Source organism: Amaranthus tricolor, chromosome 2, assembly GCF_026212465.1.
Source record: "Amaranthus tricolor cultivar Red isolate AtriRed21 chromosome 2, ASM2621246v1, whole genome shotgun sequence".
NCBI classification, from domain to species: Eukaryota; Viridiplantae; Streptophyta; class Magnoliopsida; order Caryophyllales; family Amaranthaceae; genus Amaranthus; species Amaranthus tricolor.
The window spans coordinates 45,494-57,198 of NC_080048.1; the positions used below are offsets into that span (position 1 = coordinate 45,494).

An 11,705-nucleotide genomic window follows, 5' to 3' on the forward strand; every position below is an offset into this window, starting at 1 on the left:
AATGTTCTTCAGTCATCTTTTCATTGGATGTCTGTTTACCACCCGTCACCAGAGAAACAAAAGGTAAGATAACTGCTGCGTGCCTGTCAGTCGTTACTACTTTTTACGGAGAAGTCGATGATTTCCTCTGCGCATTAAGCATCCCTAAGAGTTTCTGGATGAGTTTATTAGGGTTGACAGCTGACTACATATGAAATGGCATTTTCATGTGGATGAAAGTTCATATGCTCAAGAGAATCAGTCGGAGTGACTGACCCGTTTGTTAAATTTAGCCTTCTGCTCTCCTGCATATTGATATCCTGGATTATCTCTATTCTGCACCATTTAATGTAAATATCAAACGTATGAAGTTGAATCCAACAAATCATCAGTAACTGAAAGTTGGACAATACAACAAGACACGAGATAATTCTCATGTTTAAGAAGAATCTGGAAATTGGAATGGGATGAACAAACTAAGCTTAAGTGGGGAAAAATGAACCAGATATGAAGTTTTGATTCCTATAATTATTACTGTATGTTTTTGATCACTTATCCTGCCCTGCTCTGCGAAATTTGAAGCGTTAGTGGTTTATTATCTAAAAATAGTATCATGCCCGTATGGAGCATAATTAATATTTAATGTGTCTTTGACATTCTGTCCTACAGATATTTGGCCTCCTTGATTATAGTCGTGACGCATGGATACATCGTGAAGATTGGATTCGTGGTGGCTTATACATTGGGAGTAATCGCAAGTACAGAGACTCCTATTACATACAAGCACAACCTATGTGCTATATGAATTCTTGATTACTTGCAGCTTTGCGCAATAATGCACACTGCTTACCAAGGAGACCCTATTGTATAAATAGGTGATGTAAATTGCTATCAAATTATTTGAATAGAAGTAAATAAAGGGAAAGGAAGTAAAGAGATTTGGATGGATGAAAGATTTCTTGTTTAAATGTCAAAAAAGAGGGAAGGGATTTAGTAAATAACACTATATTTGGATAGCAAATTAGGAGAGAAAGAAAGTAAGTGAAAGGAAGGGAAGGGGAAGGAAAGGAAGGGAAAGAAAGGAGAGGCAAAAAGAGAAAAGATTACATTGTTTGTATAGGAAAAAAAGGTAGGGAAAAAAAAAAGAATTTTATTTTCCTTTCAAATCTTTCCTATTATGGAGAGATTTGAATGTTAACAAAATGAGGGGAGTTAATCCCTTCAAGTCTCTTTCCTTTTAATCTTTTTTCTTCCTTTCTATTATCCAACAAGGGAATTTCTATTCCTCCAAATTATTTTTTTTCCCGTCCATTTCTTTCCATCTAAACAAGACTTTAAAACAAAATTTCCATCAATTTCTTTTCCTTCCCTCTCTTCCTAAACAAACAAAAGGTGTGTTTCTTTCTATTCTTTTCTCTTTACAACTTTTTCCCTTACCCTTCTTTCCCTTTAATTTCTCTCTAAAATCGTTATTCAAACATATTATAAATTTTTTTCCTTGGTCTTGGCCTATAACCTTATTTGTTAATCCCCTGTTTTTTTTTTACTTTACTAGTCCCTTCATTTCTTAAAGAAGTTTTCATTTGTTACTTTGGGCGTTTTATTTGTTGTTCCCATAAGAAATCTTTCTATTTATACCACAAATTTTGGACAAAATTAATCTTATTCATCCTCATTTTGATATTTTAATAATGCTTATGGTCCTTACATATCTTTTACATGTTTTCCTCTAATTTTATAAACATATTTTTTTATTAAATGTGGTCTTTAAATTTTTTCCACCAATTTTTTTTAATACTTTTTAAAATATTTATGGTTCCTATATTTACTCCATTAAATTTAATATTTAATAAATAATATATCTACTATCTAAAAGATTCTTTTTTTTCTTATATCCCCTGAACATATGTTGTGAGAACTTCTTTAAAGAACGAAGTGAGTATTTATTAATATAAAGTGTGATATTAAAGCTTGAATAAATGCATTGTCATGGTCCCTAACAATTTTTTTTTGATATTTCATATGGTAACACATAACTTTGGTGAAACACGAAATGAAATAATTTTGTAATTTTATCTATATGGTAGAAATAAACTTGTAAACTAATTAGCTCTGCAGCTTTAATAAGACCAATTTCCCTACCCTTAATTCGTAATTCATATACACTAAACTCCTACTTGATATATGCCCAAAATCCTTACTTTATGTACCTTAAATCCCTACTTGATGTATCATAAATTTCTACTTTATGCTTACTTTATGTACCAAAAACAGATACTTTGCAACGTAAAACTCCTACTTGAATTAACATAACATATAATAATAATCTAGCATCGTTGGTTGAAGATTCCATATTTAAACACAATTAAAGGATACAAAAAAAATAAAAATAAATCCTAATAATTCAATTTTCAGCAATATGGCAAAATTAAACCCTAAAATACAATGATGGTAAAAAAATAATATAGCATGAAATTGAAATCAGTAAAGATTACTTGTGATTAAATTTAAAGATGTCGAAATTCAATAAGAAAATGCAGTAGATTGGCGAAAATATTAGGGAAATAGTGAACAATCAAAGTTGAATGAATACAAAATAAATTGACAGAAACGATCAAGTATAGAATGAAATTGATTGAGAAGACGCGTGTTTTATTTTTAATTTTTTTCTATTAAAAAATTCAGTTCACCGAATCTTGACTGATGGTCTCTTTCGAGATTGTTTCAAAGGAAAATTTGTATTATTTTGAATTCTTAAATGAGACGGTTTCACAGTGAGAAGCACATTTTATATGGTTTTAATAGCTCAATAATACAAGTTATTAACATATGAACTTCTTGTTTTGAGATTATCACACTAAGAGACGTCTCTCTCAAAACTAGTTCCTTTTGTGTTGTTGGTCTTCCTCACAATGAGTACTACACAATTTTTTTTAATGAGGCTACTACACAAATTTTTCATGAACTAAAAGGAGAGCAAAGGAAAGTCGAAGGACCAAAAGGGAGAAGTAAAAGTAAATTGGTTGTTTCTTTAACATTTTGGTATAATTAACCTATTTCTGTAAATGATCACTTTAAAATTGTAAGTGATCACTTTAACAGACTAAATGTAGATCGATCAACTCAATAGAGATGGTCTCACTATGAAACCGTCTCATTTAAGAATTTGTGAATGTTTTTAGGGTTTCATGACTATTCCTTAACACAAAAAAATTGGACGAGACGATCTCATTATGAGACCATCAATTTGGCCGGCCCAATTTGCGCGTGTAACAACATTTCAATTTTCTGCGCATTGATATCTTTGAAAATTGATATTTTTAAGGTCAAAATTGATACCTTTAAGATCAAAATTAAAAAATGCCCAGAAATAGAAAAAATGCCCAGGGTATTATACATGTGAATTAGGTCGGCCCGAATTGACGGTCTCATTATGAGGCTGTCTCGTCCAAGACTAGCTGATTCCTTATTTCTTCCCATTATCAAAATGTTGGGCTTGGAGTATCATTCAACTTATTCCCAAAAATAAGTGTGTAGTTCCCAAACCTGTGGTTTGGTGCTGTTCACAGTTACTAACTGCGAATAGGAGCTTTTTTTTAAAAAAAAAAGCAAGGGAGCTTTGACTTTTTTGACCAGTTGCTTTCCCTAATTTTTGAGTTGGTTTTATTTGATGTATTAGCTATTGAGACATCATCATATGTTATTACAAGTCAATGTATGTTTCAGGCGGAATCATTCATCGCCAAAAGTCCAAGCATTTTGGAGATTATGTTTGAAATATACAAATGTTTGAAATATACAACTAAATAAACACATATATACATAGTCAATCGAAATAAAAAAAATCTAATGCTAACGCTCATCACCCTCATCTACCCTATCCAACTGAGTTGGTCTCCTACGCCTCCTACGGTAGTAAGAGGGGTTCGTATGTCGCTCTAGAAGAGGAGGGGACTAGTACTGTGATGGCTGGGATGGCCCAGCCTGTGAGGTCCCCGCAACGTCACCGGGGTATGAAAGGTCCATCTACTCCAAATGAAAGTCATAAGCAGGAGATGAGACGTGCACATCGGCGGTAGCTAGTGATTTCTCCTCAGCGACTTCCGGTATGAAGTGTTGGAACTGCATGCCGACGAGCATGCCTTGCGCAATCTCCATCACCGGCTCCTCGTGGCTATACCGCATCACGACTGCCACAACTTATGCCTGCAATTAATAGTTAGTTAATGTAATATTATATTATGTAATCGGCAACTTAATCATTTAAATGCAAATGAAGACTTATAAATTGGGTCATCGTAGGCATAGCAGAAGCATAATGCGACGCTGCAGTGATGCCACGTGATGTCATCCATCGGTGAGTGATGGAGAGGAACCACGACATGTAGTCAGGTTTAGTAGGTGCGCCAACAACATTGATCGACGCACCTTGGGCTAGCAGCTCCAGTCTATGATCCCAACGAGCGATGTGGCGCCCGTTGATCTTGTCCAGTTCACCGTACCCTGATTCTTGCGCTATATCAGGTGCAACTGGGGTTCAGTGTCGCAAGGCGGTGGAATGCCCTGTACCAACCCATATTGGCGCAGTACGCGCTCCGGTAGATGTACTTCGACAATGTCGAAGCATATGAATGGCACTGAAGCCCTCCACGCACCTGACTGAATCCCCGAGTGCTCGGGCACAGCTGCGTCGGCTTCGGCAGGGTACGAGTCCCACAAAAACTATAATATATGTAAACTAAATGTAAATGATGTGTTAATTAAATTGCAGTAATGTTTATGAGTACTGAATTATCTACCTGGTTGGGTCGCAACAGGTCTAACTGATCCCGGTAGAATCCTAGACCAGTCTCGGCGTATTTGCGTGTTCGGCGCGCAAAATTCCACCGTGATCCATATGCAACATCTGGTGGGGGTTGTTGCGGAGGAGCAGCTTCACCACGACCAACACTTCTGTAAGGTTGGCCGATTAGAATATGCTCCCACACCCACAACTAACAATTGCAAATGTAATTAGTATGTAATTTACCAAGTATAAATTAGAATTAAATGTTATTGTTGTTACTTGTAATATGGATAATGGTCCTGCAATCTCCTTCACATTCTTCTGGGCAGCACCACATAGTCTCCTGTACAAGTATCCAACGGCTACGGAGCCCCAGCTATACTCGGCGATGCGCTCCCAAGGGTCGTCCAGTAATTTCAAATATAGGAGCTGAACTTGGTTGCTTGTTTTATCAGCAAACAAGACAACTCCTATCAAATATAAGTGGTACGCCTGTGGCGTACCTCGAAATGGTGCCCTCATCAGCACTGTCGGGGAGCTGTGAGAAGGTCTAGACCAACCACATACACCGCAAGCCGCTCCCCCTGATGACATCCGCTGAAGGGCGCTCTCCCAAAATGCGGTGAACCATGTCACGCCAGCTTGATAGCTGGCGTCCAGCGGTAGACACGGCACGTCCCTTGATGGGAAGCCGTATCAGTAAGGCTACATCAAGCAGTATGATGGTAGCTTCACCGAGAGGGAGATGAAAGGTGTGCGTCTCCTAACGCCATCTCTCTACCAGTGCTGTGATAATAGCATGGTCAACTCTACCGTACGCAATGAGGTGAAAGTCATACAACCTCGTGCGCTCAAGGTACGGGATGATCCTCTCATTGATCACCCATGGAACAGAATCTGGATGCCTAGTGCCTAACGTGTCTGTATCAGACACGTAGTTTCTTCTTCTTCCTTTTCCCCTTTCCTCTTCCTGCTCTCCTTCCATGGCTGCTTCATCTCAGGTGGGATTTCACTATAAAACGAGTTGTTCGAGAGCTTGAGAATGGCACGATTACTTAATTTACCAATCAAAGATGGTATAACTTCACTCAATTTGTTGCTCCACAACGAAATCTAGTTCATCAAATTTAAAGTAAGAACATTAGGCATCATATCCCAACATTCAACAACACTTTCATAAAAGTTCAAGGCCTTCTCAAACTGACCCACTTGAACAATAACATTCAAAATCGAGTTAAACGATCGAATAGTCGGTTTACAATTGAATTCATCATTCGATTAAACAAGTCAATGGCTTTCTCATGCAAAAAATGCTTTACCATAAACTTTAAACACTAAAATGAAATCTTTTTCTCTAAAAACTCTACATTCACATTTCATTCTATCAAAATCCCTCTCCAATGACTTAAAATCCCTAGAATTAGCATAAGTATCAATGAGAGAATAAAAGGTGGAATCACCCCATTGGTAAGAACCCATTTTCTTGGATGAATTGAAAATACCCACCAAGATGAACAGAAAGAGTAATTCACCAACTTACTTGAAATAGTAAACAATATGATATTGGGGTTCTTTTGAGATGAACCCAGTAATGGGAATTACTAGAAAAATCCAATCTTTGAAATCCAACACCTTTTTACCCTTTTCGTTTGTTGGGAAGAAGTTTGTTCGCTCTTTTCTGCATATTCGGGTTGATCATTGTCGGGCTTGAGATGAAGCAGCCATGGAAGGAGAGCAGGAAGAGGAAAGCAAAAAGGGAAGAAGAAGAAACTAACCATGGTTAGGTAATATTCGAGATTTAACGGGCATTTAACGGAAAAAAGTACAATAGTGTCACGGTTGTAATTAGCATGTACTTGGGGGGTACCATTGGAATTAACGTGGGTACCATTGATAAATTGCTATAATATAGGGGTACCATTGATAATATCCCTTAAATAATTTATTAATATGTTGTCATTAGTAAAATGCAAATTATGCAAAACAGTATACTAACCTGGGCATCCCAGAGAGGAGTGCTCCTGTGCTCCTCCTGCATAGTCAAGACACTAGGGTCTAGGGGTCCTGGAGCTGCTGGATCCATCTCCTTTACTACTGTGTTTGCATTAATTTTAGTTAACATTACTATTATATAATATAATTTTACAATTGTGTATCATACATTTGCGTTATAACTTTAATAGTATATTTTGTAGTGGTATCCATATGTTATATAGTATTATACTACTATAATATATATATATATATATATATATATATATATATATATATATATATATATATATATATATATATATATATATATATATATATATATATATATATATATATATATATATATATATATATACATGTATATATATACATGTATATATATATATGTATATATATATATATATATATATATATATATATATATATATATATATATGTATGTATATATATATATATATGTATATATATATATATATGTATATATATATATATATGTATATATATATATATGTATATATATATATATGTATATATATATATATATATGTATATATATATATATATATGTATATATATATATATGTATATATATATATATATATGTATATATATATATATATGTATATATATATATATATATATGTATATATATATATATATATATGTATATATATATATATATATATATATGTATATATATATATATATATATATGTATATATATATATATATATATATATATATATATATATATATATATATATATATATATATATATATATATATATATATATATATATATATATATATATATATATATATATATATATATATATATATATATATATATATATATATATATATATATATATTACCTGGAGTTACAGGTTCTAGTGTTGTGACCTTCACTCCCACAATGATGACAACTATTGCGTTTCTTTCCTCCATCCATTTCATTGGGAATCCTCTTAGACTTAGGCCTTCCTTTAGCACGAATTTGATCGGGATCATGTCTAAGTTCAAAGCCCGTGTATTGAGGCTATGACCTCTTATCAATCATTGGCATGAAGCGAGGTTCGTATGTACTTGCATGACTTTGAGAAGCATAGCACGTTTCCACAAACTGCTCATATGAAAGGTGTCGTCTAATGCAAGCATCGAGTAGATTTGAACAAGGTAGATGGCATATATCCAGTTTGTTACATGTGCACTTCCTTTGAGTTAGGTCAACACGTTGAATCTTACCCGCCTTGGACGATCCTTTATTTCCCCTCCCAGTCTTAACTTCGAATACACCTCTTCCATAGTCAAACGCGACTATCTCATGAAAAATTACCTTCTCGGTGTTTCTATTCATAATCTTGGTGGCATGCGATGTGTACATGTGTCCTCCAAGTAACCATGCGCTAGCACGTTCACATCTTTGAACAAAATAATGGTTTACCCGATAGAAGGTGAATTCAACTAGTGTTGTCAAAAATAAGAAATGTACACCTTTCATCACAAAGGTGAAAACTTTAGCTAAGTTCGTGTTAGTAACGCCATACCTATGACCTCCATCATGACACAATGACCACTTACACATCTCACCCACGTCATCAATCCAGAAAATTGCCTCTCGTTTTGCATTCCCGATCGCCTTCAAGTCATTCAATAACTTTGCTTGGTGTCTTTGCTCAGCACTTCTACCAAACAACTTCTTTAGTTGAACATTACCCATAGCACGATTAAAGTTGCTAAGCAAGTGACGTAATTGAAAACCTATGATAGGCATAAGGTGGTTGCCACTCCGGCTCTTCCATAGTTGATAAAATACCCGCGTGTCTATCAGAAATAACGCATAAACCCATCCTCTGTGTGACGTGCTTACGAATACAAGCCATGAACCACGACCATGCACCTATACACTCCTTCTCAACCAAGGCAAACGCCAACGGAAAGATTCTCTTATCACCATCTTGGGCAATGACAGTCAATAAGGTATGACGATACTTACCATACAAGTGTGTGCCGTCAATGGCGATAAGAGGTTTACAAGCGCTCAATGCAAGGTTTAAAAGCCCAAAAGACACGTTGGAAGGTTCTAATATTAGGTCGTACATATACACCCGCATCATTGTCTTCCTTAAAAAACCACTCAACTACTAAGCCCGGGTTAGAATGTTGCAAAGCTTCTAAAAAGCGTGGAAGAAGAGAGTAAGAACCTTCCCAAGTTCCATATATGGACAACAAGACTTGTTGCTTAGCACAAGACGCTCGCTTATAATTCACTTCTACACCAAAACGATCTTTAACCATCTATCGTACGATAGAGACCTTAATGGATGGGTCTTTAGCAACACAATTTCTAATGACATTGTTAATGACAGAAGATGTCAAGTGAATGTGTCCAGCCGAGACAGTGTCACTACCCAAAACACAAGACCCATGCTTACCCTTGTATGTAACAATACGCCATGAAGATGAATATGAATCGAACGTAGCCCTAAGTCTCCACGAACAGCCCCGCTTACACTTCAAGGTAAAGACGGTTTGGTTTGAAGTCTCCGTTCTATACTCCACATTTCTATGAATATGATACACTCTAATAGCTTCCAATAACGCTTCCTTACTATCAAACATCATACCCTTCTCCAACTTTCCTCCTTTTGTGTAAGTGGTGTCACAAGCCTATATCCTCCAAGAGTTGTCCTCCACATACTCATCTAGAAGTGGACATAGGGCATAAGGTGTAGGAGCAACGATTGTAGGAATGTTGCCTAGGGTGATGTCATTTGCTAGCTCATCTTCATCGACATCCACAACATCCTCAGAAGGATCGTCAATGAGCTCATTACTCTCATTTCCATCATCCCAAGGTCCTATCTCATGACTTTCTCCTAAGTTAACCATATTGAATCAATTGGAACTTGATTCAGAGGGGGTTGAGAAGGAGTACAAGATGGGGCAGGAACAAAAGGATTTTGAGTTTCTTGAGTTGATATAGGCATAGGCGCAGGAGTAGGATTAGAAGCAACTACATTTCCTAAGGATACTTCTTCTACGTATAACTCCAAAGAGAGAATTTGGGTGAACTTTGAATGCTCCCACATAGCATCTATAGCCTCATCATCCTCAACAAGAAAGGCTAGCAATTCTCCATTCATGTCATATTTAAAGCTTATATTTACGGTACTTCTAGTGGGGTCCAATCCAATCTTAGAACATATAAAACGTTTAAACTGATTCAAATCTATGTTCGAGTTGTGTGCAAACAACCTACGTCTACCCCCAACATAATGAACTTTGCCACTACTTTCTACATGAATACAAACAAAATCAACATCATCATCAACTTCATGTCAAATACAAATACATTATATTCATTTGATTATAATCTTTTTGATATATAAATTAATAAAGTCCATAATGTAACTAAGTTCATAAACATATAATGCACATAAAATTCAACAAATAAATCAATTAATAATAACATCAAAATTTCTAATAATATATAATGTACATAAAATTCAAATAATAAATCAATTAATAAGTTCAAAAAAACAACATCAAAATTTCTAATAATATATAATGCACATAATATTCAACAACAACACTTCGAAAACCAACATAAAGCTATAAAAACAATTAAACATTACCTTGAACAGTTGTGGATGATTAAAAAGAGTGTTGATTCAAGAACTAGTGACCTACATTTGAGTAAATAACCAATAAAAACCCTAAAAAACGATATACATAGTCAAAAAACGCATAAACTTACCTTTGCGCAAGCTAGAGTATCCCAGACTAAATTTGAAGTGCCAAATTGAAAAAGGAATGTAAGAATTGATGGATTGATGGTAGTGTAAGATTGATTTTTGAAAGGGGAAGTTGAGTTTCTTAAACTAGGGTTTTGAATTTGGGGAAAATGGGGAAGGAAGGAGCTGCGACTGTTATTATGCTTCATGTTCTTCGCAGTTAGTCAAACAGGTCAAACAACCCTTTTTTTAAAAAAAATCACCTGTTTGCAGTTAGTAACTGCGAACAGCTCCAAACCACAGGTTTGAGAATTACACACTTATTTTTGGAAATAAGTTGAGACTTATCTTATTTGGTGCATTTTTTTGATAAATTATCTTATTGATTTCAAATGTTCAGTTACGCCTCCCACCTACTAGGATAGTAACCGAATTTGGTTCCGGTTTACGACTTTTCACTAGTGCGAATATAGTTATGGTTTTTGATTTGGTTCGGTGTAACAATTCTATAATTCGAAATATTATAAATTTTTGAAAAAAGGACCGGACTTAATGCTTAAATTACACTTTAGTCAGGTATGGTTTAGGGTTTTGACCATAACATTGTAGTTTGTTCGTAAATTACCCCAACGTGCACGTGTTATATGAGTATGTAATGTGATTGTATCTATTCTTCTCTACACATGAATAAATAAAGAACTTGCTTGAACTCTTTGTTTAGTTTTTGATTATATTATCTTCTTACACATATAATTATTTAAATTTCATATTTTATACTAATATGTCATGTGATTGTTTGTATCTAGTTGTGAATTTCATTTAATATTTCTTATTGTTATGGGTTATATATCACAAAAAAGAGTATTTATACGCCTACGATCATATATTAGGTTTCAAAGCGATTTAAATGTTGCAAACTAATCTTCAAATTCTTTCTATTTGCTAATCAACAAAGCAGGTAGCCTATTGTCTTCTATATGACAAAAATACAAATATGTACTTGTAATTTGCATTATTTTACTTGCATTATTTTTAATAGTTTTATGATGTAAGATCTTGTGATTTTGCATTGTTTTACCAAAGGCTTAAGCTAGATTGATGCCTTTGAGTCTTTAAGGGACATAGAACGGCTTTTGGACACTATTAGAAACTATCAACTAGTCTTTTGAGTTGATATTACATGTTTTACTCTATTTGAAGTTGATGTT

The 11,705-nt window shown here is 34.7% G+C and overlaps 1 protein-coding gene across 4 annotated transcripts in view; it reads left to right on the top strand.

Annotated features, from left to right (window-relative positions):
- LOC130806601 (actin-related protein 9) overlaps positions 1 to 1,493 on the top strand; it is a 37,490-nt gene extending 35,997 nt beyond the window's left edge. For all 4 annotated transcript variants that reach the window (XM_057671738.1, XM_057671741.1, XM_057671742.1 and 1 more), the window contains exon 21: positions 649 to 1,493. In XM_057671738.1, coding sequence (XP_057527721.1) covers positions 649 to 792 — 144 coding nt within the window. In that variant the 3' untranslated portion in view covers positions 793 to 1,493. The remainder of the gene's footprint in view (positions 1 to 648) is intronic.
- The last annotated feature ends 10,212 nt before the right edge of the window (positions 1,494 to 11,705 follow it).